This window comes from Coregonus lavaretus (genome assembly GCF_964263955.1).
Source record: "Coregonus lavaretus genome assembly, chromosome: 5".
In the NCBI taxonomy this organism is placed as follows: domain Eukaryota; kingdom Metazoa; phylum Chordata; class Actinopteri; order Salmoniformes; family Salmonidae; genus Coregonus; species Coregonus lavaretus.
Window position 1 is genome coordinate 67,982,254 of NC_139992.1, and position 24,836 is coordinate 68,007,089.

General features: G+C 38.7%; 2 protein-coding genes across 2 annotated transcripts; one reads left to right on the top strand and one right to left on the bottom strand.

Moving 5' to 3' along the window:
• Positions 1-14,207: 14,207 nt before the first annotated feature.
• On the top strand, positions 14,208-16,903 carry LOC311130127 (homeobox protein Dlx1a; the record flags this gene model as incomplete). Its single annotated transcript, XM_084162811.1, has 3 exons — positions 14,208-14,520; positions 14,804-15,003; positions 15,454-16,903. The coding sequence occupies 3 exons, from the start codon at positions 14,208-14,210 to the stop codon at positions 15,706-15,708; spliced, it is 768 nt and encodes a 255-aa protein (XP_084018937.1). The 3' UTR covers positions 15,709-16,903.
• A 4,564-nt stretch (positions 16,904-21,467) lies between these two features.
• LOC311130125 (homeobox protein Dlx2a-like) lies at positions 21,468-23,827 on the bottom strand. Its single transcript, XM_084162809.1, has 3 exons — positions 23,329-23,827; positions 23,036-23,220; positions 21,468-22,809 (listed from the first exon to the last, which is right to left on the bottom strand). The coding sequence occupies exons 1-3, from the start codon at positions 23,645-23,647 to the stop codon at positions 22,483-22,485; spliced, it is 831 nt and encodes a 276-aa protein (XP_084018935.1). The 5' UTR covers positions 23,648-23,827; the 3' UTR covers positions 21,468-22,482.
• Between the last annotated feature and the right edge of the window lie 1,009 nt (positions 23,828-24,836).

Consider the following 24,836-nt stretch of genomic DNA (forward strand, 5'->3'; position numbering starts at 1 on the left):
TTTATTGTCCCCAGCACAAGGTGCATTTGTGTAATGATCATGCTGCTTTTTGTGTGTATGATCAATTTCTGGGATCTTTTATTTCATCTCATGAAACACGGGACCAGCACTTTACATGTTGCATTTATGTGTTTGTTCAGTGAATATTGAGATTGAACTCCACAAATCATTGTTATTAATTTAGATTTTTTGTTTTACTGTTAAAAAGCACTATTCTCTTGAGATGAAATGTCTATCATTTACATCTGGTTGTGATTTCATGTGACAGTCAACAATTGAACCAGCATGCAGATAATAAACATCAAGTCCATCCACATCAACTCTCCACTGGTAGATAGCCATACCGCTAGATGGATGATTGCCAAAAAGCTCCAGAGTTAAGCCCAGTATTACTTGTTATTGTGTGCCAGACAAACATTATGTGAGGGGCTGGGAGCGTTGAGGGGAATTGAGTCCCCTGTCAGTCCCCAGGGCTCTGGAGTCTTTCTGCTAGAGCTGCCCTGGGTTGGCCTGGGACATGGAGGGCAGGCTGCTTCTGGTCCCCACACCCCCAGTATGCTAAATGGCTGCATTGTGACTGCAGACCTGCTCTCATCTTCATGTACAATCTCTTTTTCCCCTGCTCCAAGCACATAATGATCCCAGACTATGTGACGACAGGCATTGTATCCAACTGGGGCGACCACAGCGAAATTAAAGATGAAGATCGGATTCAGGGGCTGCTGCAGCTCCTTTAGTTGGAGTGCCATATCCTGCCACTGGTTCAAATGATTGTAAGGTGTGTGTATGTGTGTATGTGTGTGTGTGTGTGTGTGTGTGTGTGTGTGTGTGTGTGTGTGTGTGTTTGTTGTTTCCTACACATGTAAAAGTTAACATCAGATCAGCTGCCCAGAGCAAGAAATCAATATTAGGTTTAGCCCTGTAATTTGATACATGTCTTGGTTAACAGGCAGGTTTGGCATAAAAGTCCTATTGTGATATAAAATGTTATATAATGATTCACAATAATGACAATCCCTGTAATTTCAGTTATTTGTTCATGTTAGCTCAGAGAGTACCTTGTCAACATCAAAGACTTGTAAGGAAAGAGCAGAGATCATCATGCACATCTTCTCTGCAAAAGGACAGATAATTATCCATGCTACTATTAGCATCTCAATGCCACAAGTGCGTTCAGCATGCATAGACCACATACAGTCACCCAAACGAGTTCTGCAAACCTATTGGACCTACTTTACTAGAGTCTCAACATGTGCATGGGCAAGTAATTGCTCATTACTCATGATTGGAGTTGAGCTGCACTCCGTTTTTAAATCTTCAGGTTGGCATGACAACTGAAGAAACAGACTTAATTGTTCAGCAAAAAAGCCATCAGTCTCGTCCTCTCTGCTCCACAGAAGCTTCCCCAAATCAATCTTTACCCCAGTGAACAATGTGGTATGTCACGGTATACCTGACAGGTATTCACCTCCTTTTAGCTGTACAGTCTGGCCCTGGCTCCGGCTCCAGCTTCAGCTGGGAAACCCCCTCTCTCCATTATAGCAGCGCAATTTAGGAATCAACCCCAGGAACAGTGATGCTGGCAGTGGAGTTATGAGAATATATTTTTCGTTTAAATAAAGCGAAATGAGCATAGAAACAGGGGAACACACAACCTATTGTGTTGCATCGATATACGGATCGGTCTTGGAAAGGATCCCTGTTGGTCATAGATAGGCTTGTCTTTTGCTATGAAAAAGCTAATTGATGTCCCATCCTCCCAATACAACAGAAACAAATTACATGCAGGTTCATGTAATGATTTGTATGGCATGTGAAAATAGCACATTTTAATGGGAAAATATGCATGAGTATGTATGGAAGACATAGACATAGAACAATGATGGAATAGAAAAAATATCAGACTCCTATTTAACATTTCAAGTCCCTGATATAAAGGGATATACATGGAAATAAAAACTTTAAATGGTTCAGATTGTATCAGTCATTTAAAAATAAAAATATGTTATTTTGTTAGACCTCAAGTTCAACCATTTTTTCTTTTTGAATCACTACCACCTCTTTTTACATGATAACACTAAAAGAGCAGACTGAACTAGGAGATAACATCTTGGGTCTCAAAGGACGATTAAAAAGAAATTGGACTAAATTGTTTCTAATTTTATGTCGTCTACTTTTTCTGTATGTTTATCTTGGTCAAGGTTTCTCAGAAACTCCCACTTTTTGAATTGCTCCAAATGTTTTTGTTTTTCATGCCTCTGGATTTCCAGACGGCCACTTCAGGCTGGAGATGTTATCGAGAATGATGTCAATGTGACTATTTCTCTCTCTCATACACATTCATACACATACAGTCAGGGCCGTAGCTACATATGAGGACACCAAGGTCTGGACCTCTGTATTTATTTAGAGAAAAAACATTTGAACTCAGTCAGGGTCTCAATTTACTGTTGAGAGTTAGAATAGTAGAATACACAAGGTGAATTTTCTAAACTTGTTTGCAGCAGTTTTCGTCTTGTCACTCACTGACAGTCACTCAATTAGCCCATGTTAGTTAAAACATTTTAGATTGGTAAATTAGTCTAGTTAGTATAGCCAGCTATCTAAACTTGAGGTAGGCTAATCATGGCTGACCACCAGGGGGCCCCCATTGATTTCGCTAGTCACTCTCACTCAGATATCATGTTCACCTAGCATAAGTCGTGGCAAAATGTGTAGAATTGCAGGAAATTAGCTTTAAAACTGCAAAGTTCTGTAAAGCAAACATATTTGTTTACCTTTTGTTCATATAATACTTATTCTGCTAACAGATCCCTCTGTACATATTAAATTATCGTTTTTAATCCCGGTGCTGAGTTAATGTGCAGCGATTAATAGTATAGCTAATAGGCTATGTGTTTGTAGATCGACTAAGGTGAATGAAGCTACAGCAACCAATGTGCTGTTCTCCAAATTTCATTTTAGAGTTTTTAAATTATATAGAAATGCAGTATTTGAGTTTCAACTTTCTAAAAATGTATTTGACCGGACCTCACTAAAACTCATACCTTAGCTATATATAACATAGCCTACATGGGTCAAGCTTTGATCCACTTTGATCCAGTTCTTGAATTGCCAGTAGCGGCAGGAAAAACAGTAGATTGAAAACGAGAAATGCACAGAGGGGTGTGCTGTTTACTTGTACGCCGGTAGCTGGTTAGCTACTCACCCCCTGACCCCAGGCTCAGGCACAAACTGGGGGCTGAAATATTGTGTACTGGGATCAATGCAGTCCTGAGTGAAATGTCAAGCGTGTCGCTGCTATGTGTCAGGCTGTGGAGGAGTCGTAATGGTTATTGATCCGCTGTGTGCTTAATGCAGAGCTCCCTCGCCACTGTGTGGGCCAGCTGCAGCAGATATATATGTATGAGATGAGCTAAAACTGAGAAAATAGAAAAGAAAGAGCCTACCGTTTCCCCCCCTCCATCCCTCCCTCCTTCACTGCAGATTGATCTTCCTCTTCCTGCTGATTCTGACTGGGGTCCGTCATTATCTTGCTCTGTCATTAGGGGCTCCATTGACAGCCTTGGCCTGTCTGCGTCTCTCTATTGAGACAGCAACACTTTTCCTTCACAGTGTTCCCTACATTTATTAACATCCCCGACAGGCTAGCTGGCCTCAGAGCGCATTAGGGACACATTAACCCTTGCTGCTGGTGAGCTTTCTCTGGATAGATGCCCGAGCTTGAAGGAAACCGTGGAATGATAAGTAAACATGCTAACCACAGGAATCGATTCAATAACAGGCTACCTGTCCTTGTGACAGTGCTAAGGTATAGATGGTGTGGTTTGCATTGCATGATGGGGTAAGATGACTAATCATGGTAGTTCAAAGTCAAACCACCTGTCTGGTAAGGTCTGTAGTTTATCTGGAGTCATCCATGAGGGTTACTGATGCTGCAGTGGTGTTGGTTGGTCTTGATGATTACACCCATCTAGGAATTACATGTGTGCATGAATTTGTGTGTAAAGCCAGTTTTGATGTATGAAAATCCTTCCACAAAATGACAACTGCTGATTTTATCATACAGGGACAATTCCTTTGTTTCCTTCACTGTGAGTCAACCCTTTATCTCAATCATCAATTAATGTCAGGCAAGCCGAATGTTACCAACCCCTTGAGATGTTTGTATTTTGTTAGTATGGCAGACAAATAAACCATGCTGGTGGTAGCAGGTAGTGTTACAAGTCAGCAGTGGCCTGGAAAAATCTAATTATCTTTTGATTTACCCCCATTAGCCTCATATAGTGGATAATGAATGATATGTGCTTTCAATTTAAACATAGAAGTCTTCAATGGCAAAAAAATACATTATACAACCTTTTTGCAGCCCATAGAGGAAATACTGTATGGCTTCAAGGCTTTCTATTTCTGCATTGCTGTTTGAATCTGCTTTAGTGCTATTCTTGGTTTCTGGACTATTACCATGGCAACTTGACAAGTTGGAGACATTTCTTGTGGCTGCCAGGAGAAGCGCTGCGGGGGGCTGCATGGAGCTGCTGGGGGATGCTGGGAGCTGAGTGTTGGTGGCGGGACTAGGCTATTGGTGCCTGTGAGCTGGACACCCCTCTACATGTCATCGGAGGCACAATCAGGTGGGACCAGGGGGTCCCTGACTGGCTGGCCATGTAGCACACAGGCTGCTCAATGGGACAGAAGTTATTGGGGGGTTGGGATGAAGCTGATGACATTACATTTACATTTACGTCATTTAGCAGACGCTCTGGCTGGTGACAGGAGACTCATCATTTGAGTGTGATACAAGCATTTGAGCTGCCGGGCTGTAATGTTGCTCCCCTTGTCTGGAAATATGCATCCCAGATTACAGGGCCTAAGGGGTCAGCAGCCATACATGTGGGAACAGTTTAAGCTTGGTCTGAATAAATTGCAGTTTTGTGGGGGTATACTAACATCCCAACATGGACAATATCCAGGTGTCAGCTAGTCAGCGAAAATAATAAGAAACACTAATCCACCGTTGATAGCAGTGGGATAGTTATTGCTCAATCACACAATGTGTTATAACAGTTGGTTTTAACAGTTTTATAACATTTACAGAATAGGTTAGTAGGGTACACTGGCAATACATGCTCCAAACATTGTATTCATAGATCGGTTGTTCAGTCTGGACAGGGCAATGTGACTCTGAGGAGAGCATGCATTTATTTATTCCAATGAATATTTTGAGGACATGCATTTCTTCACAAGCATTTTTCCAAAGAATAAAGGTACACTGTATGAAATGATGATTCCTGAAATTCAAAAGGTATACCGTTGTCAAGATGTATGCTGGCCATTCACTGTAGCACAGAGATTGAAATTATAGGCTGGCTCCTGCTTGTCAAGAATCTTTTCTATCTTTATTGTGGGGAGGAAATGTTTAATCCGAACCCCCACAGGGAAACAAAAAGTAATGCACATTTCACTGTCTCTCCTGTCTGCTAGCGTGATGAACACCCGGGGTTTAATGCACTCTACAACACTGCCATTCCTGTGTTCCATTGAACAAAACATGTTCTGCTAAATAAAGAAAAGGAAAAGCACAAAATTATTCCTCAGGCTTTTTCTATCAAGCCTCCTGCATTCGTGGCAGTCTGAAGGGAATGTCAGTCGTCCTGCCTCTCAGAGAGGTAATTATCCTCTTCCTGTCACAGAACAAACAAATGATAGCCAACTACTGGGGTACATTTGCAGAAGCTGAAATGTAATCAATAGGAAGGAGAAAGAGGTTACATTTTCAGGCAGCTGCATGTCTACTTTTTATGTTGTTATTCTCAATGGTCATTTGTCTACATATGTTTTTGTGTACGTCCGTGTGTGTGAGGGAGAGAGTGTGTGTGTTTATGTATGTCTTTGTTTGCTAGCTTTTGAGGGGTGTATTTATATGGCCCTACATTAACATATTTATTTATAGTCCTATACTTTCTTCCAGTCACCTTTTCTGTTGTAGCCATTTCACTCTATATTGTCCAAGTAATTTCCCTTTCAGTATCTCTGTTTTTTACCTTTCAGAAAGAGCTCTGAATGGAAGGAAAATTATCACAATTACTCATATAATTGAGCCGTCTTTGTAGCAAGTGAAGCTTCAGTAGCCTTTTTCCATCAGCCAAAATGGTTTCATTATATGTGTTTTTCATATTCGCTGACACGGGGTTCAACTGAGGGCCTGGCACGTGGATGAGATGCAGGGGGAACACTGTGAACCATTAAGGTCACAGTAGGAATAATTATCCCAGCTATGGAAAGAGCATCTAGAGCCTTTTCTCTTCCCCAGCACAAATGCACTGTCCACGGCTTTTAGTCACAAAGAACTTTCTAACAAATGGAGCTTCCACGTACTACTTATACAAAGAAGAGAGGGGGAGAGTAAGAGACTTGTATCAACATGACAATTTTCCATCATTAAGACTAATGACAGGCACGGACTGTGGGGTTCAAGGGGAACACAAAAAAGGGAGCGCATTCAGGTGTTGGCTGAGTGCTGACCTACTTCCTGTATTTTTTAGCAACTTAACTCTTTACAAAAACTAGAAAGAGGAGCCAGACGAAGGCGCAGAGGCAGCTGAACTTCAGGCAGCAGCCTAGTCCTCCATGGCAAATGACTTAATTGGGAAATTTGCATGTTTCCCATTTGTGAGGACATTAATTCATTGAGACATACGTTTGCACCCATTTAATTAAGCATTGTTTTAACATGGGTCACAGAAAATTCAACAAATAGTTGACCCCGTCACATTATCCTGTGTATGATTTGCCCCTCTCCTAAAATGAAAGAGCTTTCACTTTCATTCAGTTAATTAAGATAATGAAAACCCCACAGTTAATCACATTTCACTCCCAATGGCTCTCTTTATGGACAATTCTTGGATTGATTTGGACCTCCAATATATAATTTTTCATGTCAGAGAATATCATAATATTTTAAGAAAGTCTGTAGCTAGATGTATTCGTTTAACTTATTTTGTTCCAACATAATATGTCCAATCACTAAGTGTGGAATAGGCCTTTGAACAACGGCAATATGGTGTCTATATGAGCTTTCTCTTCTTCTCTCTTAGAAAAACCTCTTGAAAAAGATGGAATATGGGAAGTCATTCAATGTATTATTTCTCAGTGTGCAGGTGTCCGTTACTTGCGGTGTCTGGAGACAATTATCTCTGGCTGATCTTCCAAGACTGATGTGGTACTCTGCTAAAATTCCACCAGCCAAGCTTGGCAAATACTCAGCCTTGTAAGAAAATAACAATGAAAATATTGTCTAAAAGTAACATTATATGCTTGGGAAAGTTTAAAATCACATCCTCTAAAACCTGAATGAACAACCTGCATATTTATTTAACCTTTGACAGATGCTATTTCGTGAACAATTTTCTCAAATGGAACAAAAAAAACGCAACAACAGTTGAGCAGTTGAGACCCTGACTAGTTCAAATACAGATTTATAGAGACAGTGTTACCACTTTGAGATTTTAAGGGCCATGCAGTGCTTGTTTTGTGTTATTTTATTCTTGATTGGAGTTTATCTAACTCTACATCAGGACGTGCCTCAGACAGATGTGTGAAATAAGAGAAGAAACCCAGACTGACCCAGTCCACAGTGTGATTGCTGGGTCTTGATTCACCCAGAAGCAACAAGTCCAGCTTGGCTGGCTGTCCCTCTAGAGCACTGGCTCAATACAGTAAACAACTCACCCAGCCCAGTCAACGGCTCTCAAAGAATAGGAGTTTGAGTTTATAAGATATATAAATGAAACATGCATAATATTGTGTAAATATCATTAATATTCCTAGTTTCATAAACCACTTGGACTGAATCAAAAACCTATAATTGATTGTTAATGGTAATCATAATGGAATTAAACAAGGCTTTCTGGATGTGCTCTCTTGTTCATAGTGACTCCCTGACAGTACAGATAAGTGAAGGTACACTGCACTGAATCGTTACTCCTTCTCCTATTGTAATCTTTTGATACACTTATTTATACAGTTTGATATTTGAGAAGATGTAAATAATGTATCATGCCTTCTGTCTGAAGTAACTGAAATAAAGGACAATTGATAGTTAGTACATTGTTCAACTTATTATAAGAATATTTCAAACACATAAATTATATAATTGGTATAATTTCATACAAATTAGCATTTTTATAAAGAAATCATGACTTCTCAACCTAATAGTCAAGCAATTTCTCAATTGTATTGCATTTTAATTTCATTTACATCATAATTTAGTATCTATTTACAGAGTAACATTGAGTAAATCCAAATCAATTAACAGTTTGATGCTACATTGAACAGCAAAATAGACCTCTAAGGTTGACTTAATTTGTCTAGTTGGTGCCCAGTGAAGCAGCAAATTACAAGGCAAAGACCTCCAAGGGCAGAGGAGAAACTGCGGGAAATGCCATACAGAGGATCTCCTTGGATGGATTGATCAAATGGTTAAGTATATATATTTTTATCAACAGCATGTTTTACACATCAGACAGATATCAATCACATGCTAAAAGTATTTGGTACTCTGATAAAGATGCATTAATGAATTAATGCAGATTTTAGAGAAATATACAGTCATTTTGTCTTGCTATTATTGGCAAATAGATCATGATGTTGCAGATCAGTAATGTAGATGAGACAGTTGAGTTTATCTTAATAAAATGTTGCACAAATAATGAATACAATATTAACTGACGACAAAGTAATACACGCATAACAAATTATGAAATTTTCCATTTTTGAGTTAGTGTAACAAAGCAGTTTGTTCAGAGCAGACTCTAATATTCCTAGCCTGTTAGAAATGTACAGTGTGGATTTGTTTGCAGAAACTTCTCCTCATATAAACAGAAAGATGATGCACAGAACACAGAGCACAGTGTACTACACATCAAGAGACGCATGCATTGAATCAAGAAGCAGGACATTCAGACAGGGAAGAAGAAGAATGAACTTGGAAGGGATACACATCAATATCACTCAACTACTGTTCGATTGATCATGCAATCTTTACGAAAACATAGAACCAAATTGAGAAGGTTTTGAAACAGGACATGTTTCTCACCTCTTTCTTTAACATGAGTATTCTGCAGATATCTATAGTATCCCTCTGTCCAGCATGTTATCATGACAATGTTGTTGCTAAATGATCTATTCAAAATGAACTGAGCATTATATAGTCCGATTTTATAGAGCATTATACAACATTCCTCAGATATTCTTCATAATAAACTGTCACCTAATGAAAACAACATTTACATCTGCAATGGACGCCGATCTTCGAGAGTAATGTTATTCATAGAATATGGCTGTACAACTCATGTGTAAGTCTTGCCTTAGATAGCGTGTCAACCTCCCTTCAACAGAGGAAATGAAATAAAACTGAGTATCCTGTGCCACCAACATGAGTAATTAAGCATTGACATTTACTCACATTTACCCTGGACCTTACAGTCTGAAGCAGCAGAATAACAGAATTAGTCTAGCAAGCTCATAGGTGCTGAGAATATTAATTTGAGAAACATGTTTTTTCCAGAGCCACAGCATTAATATTTGGTGACTGTTAAAATGTAGTTCGGAAGGGGCAGTTAGAGAGGGTTTTCCATCAGGGGGCTGAAATGAGGTCTGTGACACTTCAGGCCCTGTCCCCTCCACCCTCCACCCTCAGCACTGGCTGCTAACCCTCATGTGAAGTGCAGCAGGTGTTAAAACACACTCAGCCATAGAGCTACTCACTGCTAATGAGTCCTGTCTCCTTAAACTCTCTGTCTCACTGATGCTTCCATGCACATAGGGTTTTATTTTTAGTGTAGGCCAGTTAGAGCAATGCCATGATTACATCCGAAGATTAAGAAATCCTGTAACACTGACCATTACAAGGTACATCCATCTGGAGGAGCCAAGAATGTAAAGGCTGAGGCATGTCATGCTGCAACCTGGACTCAGGGGTAGAGTTGACATGGTAAACCTAAATCTGAGACACTCCAATTAGTATGATATGTTACTTTGGTATGGTATGTATTCATTTGTGGATGTCCATCATCCATTTCGTGTGATATGTTACGAATTACAATTCGTATGATATGTTACTAATTGCAATTCCTACAATATGTTACGAATTTGCAAAACGTATGATATATGAATTCCAATTTCTTGTGGCTAACTTTAGCTAGGTGACTAGGTGGCTAACGCAAACATTAGCTAGATGGCTAAAGTTAGCTAGGCTAGGGGTCAAGGTTAAGGTTAAGGTTAGGGTTAGGTTAAAGGGTTAGGGTTATGGGAAGGGTAAGCTAACATGCTAAGTAGTTGGAAAGTTGCTAAAATAGTCTGTGATGAGATTCGACCACACAACCTTTGAGTTGCTAGAGGTTCGCGCCACCCATCCACCTGACCAACTTTCGTTTTTGTCATAAGTAACCTTCTGTCTTGTGTAACCATACCCAACATAACATATCAACCTAATTTGAGTGTCCCGGATTTATGTTTACTATGTCTAGTCTATGAGAAATGCTTCGCCAAGTCAGCAGTGTTCTTAAAAGCTGTGATTTTCTATTTGGAGTTGCAGTTAGTCTGATTGTAATAATAGCATGGAACAAAAATTGGTACTCTATTGTTCTTTATCATTCTTAATTAAAATATAGGTTGAAAATAATTAATGAACTCGTTACATGAAATGCAAATGAATATTTGCCCTATTTGAGTATTGGGGATTTTGTCAAAGCAAATATTATTGTAAACAAAGTGAATTACAATGCCATTTGAGAAAGGCTAGTATACCTACTGGTAACGACTTGATATGCATATTATTATATTTAAATATCAGTAGGCCTATGTTTTAGATTGGATTACTTGACATTTTCTTCAGTGAAACTGTATTCATGTGATTATTTATCTTCGTCGTGCTTTTCCTTAGAATTAAATATATTTTTAATCTGTTAATGGTCTGAAATGTAGGCCTATTGCTCAGAACACGGATGTTCATCTTCAGAATTCCAGTTTGCAGATACTATAATCGGGGGAAATAATGACAGTTATCAGTCGCACCCACCAAGTGCCCATAAAAATATGTCCTCTGTTCTGGAAGATGATAATCATTGGTTGTACTATTATCATTTTCGCTGTTGATAGAGTATACCTTGAAGTATTTTTCGAATGTAATGCCAGATATAAATTACTTGAAATTGGGCAATTTTAAAGGAGAGAAGTGCAGTTTTCCTAATAAGCTTTAATATTGTATAGAATTCTTCAAATCCAGAGATCCACTGTCAGATGCACATCGCAGACTAGATATTGCTCACCATGATGTCAGCGCTCGCATTTTCAAAACACATTTGTAAGTTGCTTGCTCTGCTTCGAGTTCAATTATGTAATTAGGTTGATAATCACAGTGACGGAATTTAACTGCCTTTAATTTGTTATTCAGGTGGAGATTTTGAGCTGCCGGGGAACCGGCTAGTGGTGTTTTTGGTTTCAGATCATCCACAGCAGACGGACTCTATAACGTACATTGAAAAATAAAATGAAGCTCTGGATACTTGCTGCTTCTTCGTCACCCTCAATGAGTGGTGCGCAATGGATATTGGGGATGTATGTCCTTCTTTTTCATCACATGATTATCGATTAAGTAAGTGCAAATAATGCCTAATCGTCGTTAACTTAATCTCAATGCTGATTGAAATGTGGAGGCCATTTATTCTTACTGTATAGCTACTGTCAACTCAACTGATCAACGTTCATGCATGCCCTGTGATATGGATCAGTGTGGTTTATTACGGGGTTTTTCCTCCGGAAACTGAGCCAATAACAAAGGGAAACAGCTTACTCTTTAGTCAGTCGTCAGTTCAGTTAAATCAAACGTGCTCGGGAAAATCATTGTTCAATGTCTATAGTCTTAATGGAAAACTGGCCGCACCCCCATCAACCTCGCTGGGAATTAAATTAATTGAAGGAGGCTATGTTAAATGTTAGGTTTATTTACAATGAAACTAGGCTACATTATTATGTTACACAGTAAATCAAACTGTTTAATTTAAAATGATTTGTTTGAATATCACGACAAAACTTGAGGCCGACGGATTTACCAACTACTGTGGTAAATTGCGTCTGTTGGCTGTTGGGCAAAATATTGTATAGAGGAGGTGATACATAGGGCTGCATGACTCCGTATTTAACACGGTATTATATCAACTATATACTTCCCATTAATGGCAACTGAGGGTGCATACTTTATTTATTGTATTGTGAGAGCTGGGCAATAAATTGGTCAGCCAAGGGACACCCAATCCGTGTTTTAGCCAAGCTATTGCATAATGTAGGCCTACTGTAGCTCAGTTGGTAGAGCATGGCGCTTGCAACGCCAGGGTTGTGGGTTCGTTTCCCACGGGGGGCCAGTATGAAAATGCTAAATCACTAAAATGTAAAAAAAATGTACTCCTACTGAAAATGTACTGGACAAGAATTGGGAAAAAGGGTGACTTTAATTTGAAAGTAAGTTATAAATAAGTTAAATATAATCACACCATTGTCTAAACACAACCTGTTAAAATATGACACTTATAAATCATTGCTTAACACTGCTGCCACAGCAGCCTCAAATGAATGACACATTATGTTTCATTCGTTTTGTTTAATAACCCACAAATTAATCATTTGGGGTTTTCTAAGGGTGTAGTGTTTTACATCGGTTGACAATCTAGCTGATTAGATACAATGATTATTATTTTGTAGGTTGATAACACACGTTCATGGTCAATCAATCAAATGTATTTATAAAGCCCTTTTTACATCAGCAGATGTCACAAAGTGCTGATGTACCCGCATCAAAAACGTTCAACACTATTGGTTGACTCAGGCCACACATAACGGTTTGTTATGTTATAGGCTACTTCGAGGCATTTTGTTTTGGGTCATGAAATGATTGCACAATAAAATGCTATATGGAGAGATGTTGCAGAGACAGCCCAATAGGACTCTGGTTTTACAAATATTAAGTTTAAGAAGGTGTTTATTTTCACAACAACATATTTACGCATGTAACATAGGCTAGACTAGTCATTGCTTTAAATGCATAAATTCAACCAGGACTTCTTTGCTCAGATGATTGAGACCACTAGCCATTGCAAGTGTTAAATATATGGCTAATTATGCGTATGAAAATTAAACATCAGTGTTATGCTAATTCAGCTCGCTTCAGCTGTGGCTCAGAGCACTTGAGACTGGCATGTAATCAAATGGACCTGTAAGTAATACATCTGTGCATGTGAACACCAAAAGACGCTGTCAATAATGAGTCAATCTATAACCGTTTGTTTTGAGATATCGAAATAATATCTAATGCGATATAAAACATCATTTTTCTGTTAAATATTACACCTCAAAGCTACACTTAAATGTATTCATACTGCTATTTCTGAACATTATTCTTTATTGTTGTAGTTTGATTCATTTGGATAAAACAGTTCTTAGATAATAACACTATACAGGCTGTTTCTTAATTTGGATAAAACAGTTCTTAGATAACAACACTATTCAGGCTGTTTCTTAATTTGGATAAAACAGTTCTTAGATAACAACACTATACAGTCTTAATGTTTAAATGAACAGCAGGCCTATCAACATAACAGGATCTAACCATAACCTATTTGTGATTGATAATAGAATAGGCTATTTCTTTATAATTAACAATTGCATTATTATTATTATTATTATTATTATTATTATTATTATTATTATTATTATCAAATAGGCTGGATTTAATTGTGTGTTGTTTCTTTTAAAGCAGACATTTTGGATGTTAGTGTTTATTTTGCTTATACCTTTCCCTGCTTCCTAAGCACTTAAAAAAATACATCTCAGAGCTGAATCTGCAGGATTTGTTGTTTTTCTTGAGTTTATCAGGTCCCTCGGACCCAACCCCAGGATCGCCAATAGGCATCATTCTTGGATAGAGTGGACCAATCAGCGATCGCCTTTGATGAATATTCATGAATCCCTGATTCAAACCTTTGAGCGAGTTTGTCTAGACCACTGCATCATGCCTAGACTTTTCACAGAGACAAACTACATTTTCTTATGAATGGGAAGAGAAAAAATCAGTACAGCTTAAATTGGGATCCATCCTTCACTGAGATCATAGAAGAAAACAAAAAAGGAAGAGGAGAGATCCGCCAGAAGAGATGACAATGACTACAATACCAGAAAGTCTTAATAGCCCTGTCTCAGGAAAAACCGTTTTCATGGAATTTGGGCCACCGAGTCAACAAATGTCGCCTTCCTCAATGTCTCACGGACACTATTCCATGCACTGTTTACATTCTGCGGGTCATACTCAACACGAGAGCTCGTACAGTCCAGCCTCATCATTTCCTAGATCTTTAGGTTATCCATACGTAAACTCCGTCGGCAGCCATTCCTCAAGTCCATATCTCAGTACAGTGCAATCGTATCAAAACAACTCGGCACTAACACAGACACGGTTAGAAGATACAGGTAAGCTTTAAACTTCATCCCTTTCGGCTCTATAATGTTCTTGGAACCTTTTGGTTTATGTTTTTCGGTCCAGCAAACACACTTTGGATTGGAAAAGCAACCCAGATGTTGGGGTATTAGGCTCGGTAATTATTTATTGCGTAATGCTATAAACAATGTATGCAATTAAGGGTCATTATACCTAAACCACAGCCTGTAAAACTTACACTGTGATGTTCATTGCTGTGCAGTGACGTTGGCGAGCTGTCTCCTTTGTAATTTTGCTATTGTCTCCCCTTCTCAGCACCAGAGACAGAGAAGAACACAGTTGTAGAAGGCGGAGAGGTGCGGTTCAATGGGAAAGGGAAAAAGATTCGCAAACCAAGGACTATCTATTCCAGTTTGCAGCTACAAACTCTAAACAGAAGATTTCAACAAACTCAATATTTGGCACTGCCAGAGAGAGCCGAGCTCGCAGCTTCGATGGGACTCACGCAAACACAGGCAAGTCAACGTTTGCTTTTACTTGTATTTCCTATAGGCCTAATGCTTGCAGTTTCATATACTTTTGACCACGTTAAACAATAGGCCACCAATTGGTTACATTGGCTATTTATTCTCTGTTTGTTTGGGTTATAAACAACTGTTGTCCTGATGTTATCGAATGTTTCGAATTGATTATTATCATGCAGATGTTCTATGAAAAAGCTTACAAATATTTCGAGGCTGGGCCTATGAATCGGCTACACATAATTCTGGGTAGCTATTTATTCTACTTCTGTTATTCTTCATAGCTTTTCAATTAGGCACTTAATGGTGTTCAGCAAGCATTTCGTCTTCATTCAATTGTTATTTAAAAAGTCCAAATGGTGCGTCACTGTCGCCTGGTCTAGAGTTTATTGAAATTGCCCAACTAGACAATCTTAATAACCATGGTTATCTCTCTCTTTTCAGGTAAAGATTTGGTTTCAGAATAAGCGATCGAAGTTCAAGAAACTGATGAAGCAAGGTGGTGGCACAATTGACACAAACACTTTAGCCCAATTTAATGGTCACGGACCTACGACTGGATCTCCGGTAGCACCGGTTTGGAGCTCACCGACCACCGTGAAAACATCCGTGGGTACACCAGGGTCTTACATTCCAAGTTACACCTCATGGTATCCAACTGCACACCAAGAGTCTATGCAGCAACCGCAACTCATGTGAACATAACTGTGAGCTGATAGACCTGCCCCGCCCTCTGTACTGCCATGGCCCATATCAGGAGATTTTGGGTCCACCACCCAGCGTGGCCTTTTACTGGCCCGCTGCAGCCATGCACAGATGTAATCCGGAGTTTGCTCTCAAAGTTGCCAGCTGACATATTGACCTCTTCATACCAAACGACGGCACAGAGAATAGCCTGAGAGCCGAGAGACTGAAAAAGCACTGTCTGCGCCCAAGGGCAAGAAGTCCTTTCATGTCCACGACAGATACCGGAAATTGTTTTGACAAATGGGTTCTCAAGCTGCTGTTATTATCTTTTGTCACATTTTAATAGGCTATGTGTTAGACTAAATATATTGAGCTGTAACAAGTCAGTGAGAGTATATTTACGTATCCTATGTTTGATTTTAAGATTGGCTACATTTCTTATCCCAATGATGATCAAAATAGGCCTATGAAGCCGCGTGTTACCAAGGCCTATCAGATGTAGGTCAACATGGTGATTTGACCATGACCTTAAAACCTAGCATTTAAACATACAAAAACCCCATTGGTCTATAATATAACTTTGACCAACAAATGTAGGCCAATCCAATTAATAATTTCAAAAATAGTCTCATCATTTTAATGGGCATGGAATCGAATCTTAAGTCCGTTCCTTAGTTTTCACAGCCCGAGTTGCACGCGCCCTTGCGCAAAGCTACCATGCTGTTTTTGTGTGTTAATTTAAGTTAAATTATTTCGTTTTTTTCTATGTCTGTATCTTTATTTAATATGCAGTGTGTTTGACTTATGAAACGACAACAACGTGTTGTTAATGCTGCACTGATGCAAGCAAAACTCCTCTTCTACGACGGAGCCCCAAACCATATGTTAAAAAGTTGAAATGAAGATTGGCTGCTTGAGAAGAACATTAAGGTGATCACGATGATAAAGATATGGTTTGTCATTGTTTGTTATGTGTTGAGCGGGTGGATGTACATAATAAGGACAAGATAATAGGCATTTTTCAGCTTTGGTTTGTGCTGTAAACGATATGTTGTGAAATAGGATTTTTATGTGTTCATTAAGATGAATGTGTTTAGCAGTCTATAAATATTTAGTTTTGTATTGATCACTTTAATTTATTGCTTTGTTTTATGAAAGTTATGTACATAATGTTGAAAACAGTAAAACGATGATTTAAAAGGCCAGTATAACGTGTCAGACTCCTTACCGGCTATGTGTTGTAGGCCACAACTTTCTAATTTCCATATAAGTCCATGTAGGCCAGGGATATGACTTATATTTAAAACTAATACAGAGGTACAATGTGATCAAATAAAGCCTATATGATTATTCATTTTCATTAGTCTACAATGTGCAGCATTGGCCGTATAGCCTACACGTGATTACGCATAGGCGTTCAGCATTTCTACATTTTAGGCCCTGGGATAGGCCTATCAGTTTTTCATAATCACTTACTGTGAGTGCTGTATATAGCCATGCTGGAGACTTGTCAATTCAGACCTGACCCGATTAATTATGTGTCAGTTTCTATAACATTGTAATTCCTTCAACAATATAGCGCTTGTTTCTTCTCAGTTTCATTTAGCCGCTATAAGCTCCTTTCTAGTCTTCTGTGGTTCCAACAAACACCGTTTTCATCGATGAATAGAGGAGAGAGCAATGGTGTGTGTTAAGTGAATAATTGGGCGAGAGGCAGGTGCTGCAAAAAGACTGGTTGGTCGAGGAGGTGGGGGGGAGTTTAAATGTAGATAAGTAAAAGTGAAAAGTTCAAAGGGGCTCTTGTTTGGGTTTGATGGTTTAACTGCGCTTTTACAGAAAATTCTGAAGCACCCGATGAGCTGAGGAAAGGACCAATTGAGTGAAAACACTACAGGCCTACGGTAGACAATAGACTGCCAATATCATCCCCTGCAGCACCATGCAGATATACACCCATTCCAGACGTCCATTTCATAAATACAAGGCCTATATATCCTATATCTCAAATATACCAAATAAAATACATACTTCAGAAAAAACGGCGTGTTATGTTCCTCGAGTTGTTTATGACAAAACAAAATATTTTCCATAATGCAAAAAAGTGCGTGTATGGAGCATTCCCCATTAATATTAAAATGTTAGTGTTTATTCAGGAAAATAAGCAAAAATAAGTGTTAGTCTTGGTTTTATGTTGTCATCAGGTTATCGTTAAATCAACTAATTGGGCCTATTATACATAACAAATCATTTAAATGTTTATCCATCAATGATATTATAGGCTAGCCTATATGTGCCTTTCACTCTTTTCTCTGTGTAAAAATTAATCTTTATGTTTTCCACATTCACTTGGTATTACTAGGCCTATATAGGCTACTTTTTATGAGAAGTATAGCCTGGAAATAATCAACCTTAAAATGTTAGAGTGAGGTGTCTGCAACATAAATATACTCTCCCTCTCCCTCCGAAAGGCGCAGCTGCACGTCCAAGAGGTTCAGTGCTATTTCACTCTATTCTCCCCTTGATTATGAGCCGAGCCCATCAAACCCAACATAATTACAGTAATTTGCCCTTATTTATTCTAATGCAGTTTCTCATCTCTGGGGTAATTATAAGCACTTTTTTCGCACGGGGAATATTTCAGCGTTAACAAAAGAGACACTAAAATAAATTTGCTGCGCAATGAAAAACGTGAAATAGGTGAGCTGCTGTCTCTCCGCTATTCCTTTACATGTAAGGCTGGCAAATTGCTTGCAGGTGTATAGCACGGGATTGTCTATGCGAAGAGGGTTCAATATTAGCAAAGCACAATGTAAGAGTAATGAAGGCAGTGGCTAAATTACAGAAAGAGAGGAGGCTTATTCTATGCCAGGTCCCTTCCCAATCCATAGGCTATAGAGTACCCATTTCCTGATGTAAATATAGAATCAGTCATAGCATAGCGAGTATTGTCTCCGGAAGATTAATCGAGAATCCTTGTTTTTTCCCCCAATTTTCGTGCACGTTTTTAATAATAAAAAAAACCCAGTGGATTCGATTCCCGGGACAACTCAAACGTAAAATGTATGCACGCATTACTGTAAGTCGCTTTGGATAAACTCGTCTGCTAAATGGCATATATTAGATGAGTATTATATACAGACGTTTATGACAATAAAATAACTCGTTACAGATAGTCCATTATGGACAAAATAACGACATTGTTTAGTCTAATTTCTATGTTTTCCAGTTGTCTAGAATAGGCTACTTGTAACACATTACCATTTGACATGCGTGCATAATTTAGGCTTTTCCAGAAATGCTGTCCAATTAAATTGAAAATAGATTTGTAATATTTCAATGAATAGGCCTACAATTAATTACTAACTATATATCCGTTTGATTGTTATAGCCTAAAAATCGTGATGTCTGCATTAAACTATCAATTAGGCCTAATGGAATCTTGGTGAATACTAAATAGGCTATCCACCCCCAAAAAACGTTTAAAAGTTTAAACATCAAATTGACAAATAAATAAAATAACGGTCCATAGGCTATATACTTACCTTAATCTCTAAAAAGGAAGCATGCAGAATCTCTCTTTGACAGGATTAAAAGATTCCCTGATTTAGATAAAGGCAGATAAATGAGAGTAGCATCCTGAAGCATGGGCATAGGTTGAGCGCTTGAATCCCATAAGCTGTTGCCCATGAAGTGTTAAGTACTATAACAGCACAGCTCAGAATATGACTGAACATTTCTGCTTTATTTCCCCTTTTTATAGCTGATGGAAAAAATTGTAGATTATTAGCATAAATGTTTACTCATCATTACGCTGATGACATTGTGCACTCGAGATCTTGGTAATCTTTGGGAAAATTATGAGTAATTTTTAAAAATGTAAAGCAGCAGTTACCATGCAATTCAGGCTAATTCTGCGTAGGCTCCACACAGATATAATTATCGTCGAGTCAAGATGGTATGCTAAAACATATGCATTGATATTCCAATTTATTATGTACATACAACTTTGACAATGTTGATGCTTGAAATAGCCTGAAATTGTTTTGTGCAAAAATTACAACCCATATTAGGACATCTAAAATTGCGAAGAATTATATAGTAATTGCAGGCTTTCAGATCGGAAAGCGCCAGAATGCTCAAACTAGAGCAAATGTGGATGTGATTACAGATCAGGGTATAAATTAGGATAGGGTGTATGGCATTTTCAAGTTGCCTACAGGATTCCGGAAGTATAAAGCCACATCATTTCTAGTCGGTGAGGATGAGACATGGATGCAGGGCGCAATAAGAAAAAAACATATCATGATTGTCATTAACCATTGTTTGCTCAAGACATATTTTTATTTGACATATATGCACTTCAACCACCAAATAGACAGAGAAAAATGTTATTAAATCAGTCAGATTTACTTTAATTGATCCCGTGCGTAATGGCTACATTTGCTTCCATAAGTTAACATTATTATTCTTGTGTAGACAGAGGAAAGACTGGAAAATGCTGCAATGTCAGCTAAGGGCATGTGGTCTGAGGACCTTTCCGAAGCAGGTGAATTAGTGCATGTCTTTTATAGAGATTCTTGTTCCATCCAATGTCTACATAGGGAGACAGTCAAAGTCAACGCCAGTATAATTACGTACATTACGCACGCACTAGCTCATCGCATGTGAAATGTGTAAATCTTACTAAATGTAAAGTACCACTTATTAAGCATATATAAGCATGTATTTATCCAATCAATGCATATATATATATATATATATATATATATATATATATATATATATATATATATATATATATATATATATATATTCACTGCAGTCTACAATCAAATGTGTGTTATATTGTTTCTTGCTGCTCAGGCCCACTCAACATGTGGTAGGCCGGCTATCCCGAGGGACTCCTCATATCAAGATAAAGCAACGACAGCCCCAGGGAGAATGTTCCACCTTGTAATGTGGCAATCACTGACAAGGTACATCCTTATGCAAAACGATTCCACGTTATGTGGCGTATGATCACTCATCCATAAAAAGCAACAGGACGACGTGATGATCAAACCTAGCAAACGCTCGTCCATTGGGATAGATAGGCCTTCAAAGCTATGTATTTTACATCCCTTTAGAGAACAGAGTGAATAAAATATAAATAAACGTAATAAAATCTTTATTTTGCATCTAAGAAAATCCAGATTTTACCCTTACATTTCAAAATAGAGGATAGGCCTACTATCTGGAATGTATTTGTAAACTTGGCTATGAGATAAAGTAGATAACATTTAGCTAAGAATAAGATCTCATAAAGTTGTCATTATAAATAAATAGAAAAGGTGTTTACTAGCCTAGTCTACGATGGGAAAATCTAGGTCGATCCGCACATGAGAACCGATGAGAAGAGCGTTGTGTTGTGTGAGTGAACAAGATGTGAGAAATGTTTCCATGTTGTTTAGCTTCAGGCGGTCTTGGGTCTAGTTTTTTTGATTGGGCTGAGTTCATAAAACGTCTGGAGAGCGGCGCTCGACTCCAGAGAGTCTGAGGGGTTGAGCTCAGTCATACGCCCTCATCTTTCCTTTTGCATGCCAAGGCGTGTTGCGTGCCTTTGAATGCTCCAGCGCTCTCTGAGCCCCGGGCACCGTGTCTCGGCTCTGTTAATCATCTTGTCTCTATCAGGTTCCCAGAACCATACCCAGCTAGATTTAACGCGTCTATAAACCATGAGTTAAGAAGACGAAACAATTTGCAGCTAATAAAGAATACAAATGCATAACCAAATGGTGGTATTTTAATATGCTTATGACTTAAGCTACGTCCTTCCAAAAGCTTGTCGAGCACATCATACCTGCGACCTTCATCAAATTTTGTGAGCTACGTTGAAAGATTTACAAGGGTTAAAAACATGTATTTGACGGACCGAGAACTCTTCTGGCGCCGTGTTATTGAATGGAGGTGGAGTAGGTTCCTTCTCTCAGTAGGCTAAATAAGAGAGCGCCATTGAAGTATGCTTATTGATAGGCTATAAACACGTAAAGAACCGGGCTAAGCTTTAATGCAAAAAAAAAAACTTAAAATGTAGAAAAACACCATGTACACAGAAAACATATTTTATTTAAATAACGTCTTATCATATAATTATAAAGGAAACACTGCTAACCATAAAAATAAATTAAAGACAATATACCATCCAAATATTATTCAAGTTCATTAGAATATGGGACAATCAGTAGCTTACAAAGGATAAGAAGGTATTTGTCCCTAATATAAACAACAACAAAAATATGACAGGAGGGCATTTCAAAAGAATGTTATGAAATATGCTCAAAGACGAACTCTGACACCTTACAAAAGAAAACAACAGTAAAGAATAGGCCCTATAGAAATCTGGGTTCATGTAAAACATTGATCTCATCATACAACAAAACTGAGGTCATTGTCAAAAGGCACGATACAGCTGAAAATTGTGCTAGATGTGACAGTTGTTCACATCCTGCAATTAACTTTTTACTTGCACTGACGCAAAAGTAACGCCCGCGCGTAAAAGAAAGCAACTTACTCTGTGAATGCTTTGGATATTAGTGGTTCATACATCGCATACATTAAAATAAACTAAATAAATAAATACAAAAAATAACTGTACAAATCTGTAGTCTGCCATTTTCCGGTGTGAGGACGGTGACCTTCTGAATTACCCTGGCACCTATACATGAAGTTGGCCAACGTTGCGCGTAAAGTTCGCTTTGTGAGGTCTGTGAAAATGTATCATTAACTTTTTTTAATGTTTCACCAGTATTAAAATATTGTCCCAGCGCTCAAGGCGGAGTTGTGGTGGTTCTGGACACGTGGGACAGATTGAAGATGTGTTGCAGAGTTCGTTGATGAGTACCAAGAATAGTTTGCCAAGAAAGAAGGCGCAGTCGTATTTGGAGGGCTGCTGCTCTGAGGTAAACTGGAGTTTACATTGTTCATTATTTGATTTTGTGGAAAGTCCCAGGCATTGGCGGGTGGAGAGTTACACTGGGGAGACTCGCTGGAGGCCACATGTTGCTCAGGGGGGATTTCTCCACTTTTCCACAACTTCTTGAACTTGGAGCGACGGTTCTGGAACCAAATTTTCACCTGAAAAGGAACACTGTTACTATTGTTCTGAACCTAAAGCTTATTTCAAAACGTATCCTAACAAGAGTCAAACTATACACAACAAATGCTGGATCAAGATAAATAGCAGTCCAAAGTAAAATGGCATGCTTATATAAAATAAGTAGCTAGCCTGAGACTGATCATAATATTCACAGATTGATGGGGGATTTGACAGCAACTGGATGCATTGCAAAGTTGCACTAACCTGGGTTTGTGTAAGGCCCATTGAGGCTGCCAGCTCGGCTCGCTCCGGTAAAGCCAAGTACTGTGTCTTTTGGAATCTCCGTTGAAGGGCGGCCAGTTGAAAGCTTGAATAAATAGTTCGAGGTTTCCTGACCTTCTTTGGTTTTCCGTTAACCATTCGGATTTCAGGTTCACTTTCTTCTTTCTCTGAGAAATACATGTAAGAACAATTATAAAAAATGCATCACATTTTTTATCTTAATATCATTAAAATAGAATAGAATACGAATAGGAAAACATTGGGATTTTATTTACCTGCATCCGTTGGAGTCGGTGAAGAACTCGAACCATAGGAGCCGTAGGTGCCATAAGAGGAGTTGAAACCAAGATCGTATGATTTGTTATTGTATTGAACGCTGCTCATGGCACTGCTGTGGTACTGGTAAGTCCCGAGTTGGCCATATGGAGACCCTGCGCAGTGTCCAGGCTGTTGGCTATTGTAAAAGCTGCTGTCCGTCGCCGTCGATACTGGTAAAGTTGGGGACTCCTGCGATTTGTGCAAACTATGGTAACTGTTCGAGGTAATCTGGTTCGAATGCATATCTGTATTTAGAATGTCAAAAACTCCAGTCATTTTATCGGCAAAGTTGCACAAGTAAATGTGGTTGAAGCAATGCAATTGAAAACGTCAATTTGCAAAGAATGCTTAAATCTCGTAGATTAAATTAGTTTTGAGTGTAAAATGGCATCCCCATGAAAACTTTACCTAAAAACGACGAAGGTGTGCCCCTCTCACAGTGGTCTGTGATTGTCTGCTATAGGATGCTAGCGGGCGGGCATTTATCCAGTATCACGTGGGAGGTAGAGCTGGTATTTCAGAGGCAGCCAATGAGTACTGGGTGCATGTCTGACAACTCCTCAGATTTTCAGAGTCCACTATTTACTTATCCCGCTTGTTTGCCTTGCACCGATTGACAAATGAAAAAACTATTTAACAATATTTCCTAAACTAAACTTCTAAAGCATAGGCTATAGAAAATGGGATAACAAATATTTGTTAAATATTTAGCTGTTATTGATCTGTTATTGAGACGTGCTGTTTGAAAAACCTTCTGGAAGCCCAAACAGCCTCTGTTAATTCCGAACTTGAGATACGTGCGTAATGTACGTTTTGCGTAAATGTTCTACTAATATGACCGCACAATTTACGCACGTATATATCTACGTTAGAATTCGACCCTAAGTGAGTTGAAATTGTATTTATATGGTTCAAGATTGTATTTGTGGTCCTCTGTAGCTCAGCTGGTAGAGCACGGCGCTTGTAACGCCAAGGTAGTGGGTTCGATCCCCGGGACCACCCATACACAAAAATGTATGCACGCATGACTGTAAGTCGCTTTGGATAAAATCGTCTGCTAAATGGCATATTATTATTATTTGATTTCAAAGACAATAGTTTTACTGTACATTATCATATTTCAACGATAAGTATAGGACATAATGGCATCTGTGCACCACCTGTCTGCGCCCAAAAAGAAACATGCAAAAAAAGACCAACACACACATACACACACACACACACACAGCCTTCTTAACATTTTAGGCTACTACTCACCAGATTGAGGTGTATGCCTAAACGTCACAGCAATGAAAATATGAGGATGAGAGGATGTCAGATCCTGAGAATGTTCTCTTCACCTTTTGGTTTTGGGCGTGGAGGTTATGATTGACAAGGAGCCTTAAATTTAGAACCCCTGGGCTGCCATCACCAATATACTACTACTGCCTGTAGCCCTCTGGAGACGGTCATGGTAGACCAGCGT

Excerpts from the sequence above, each read along its gene's own strand:
- LOC311130125 (XM_084162809.1), bottom strand. The coding sequence starts at position 23,647 with ATGACTGGAGTTTTTGACATTCTAAATACAGATATGCATTCGAACCAG. Across the intron at positions 23,221-23,328 it reads ACCGACTCCAACGGATGCAG|AGAAAGAAGAAAGTGAACCT; the intron begins GTAAATAAAATC and ends TGTATTTCTCAG. Across the intron at positions 22,810-23,035 it reads TGGGCCTTACACAAACCCAG|GTGAAAATTTGGTTCCAGAA; the intron begins GTTAGTGCAACT and ends GTTCCTTTTCAG.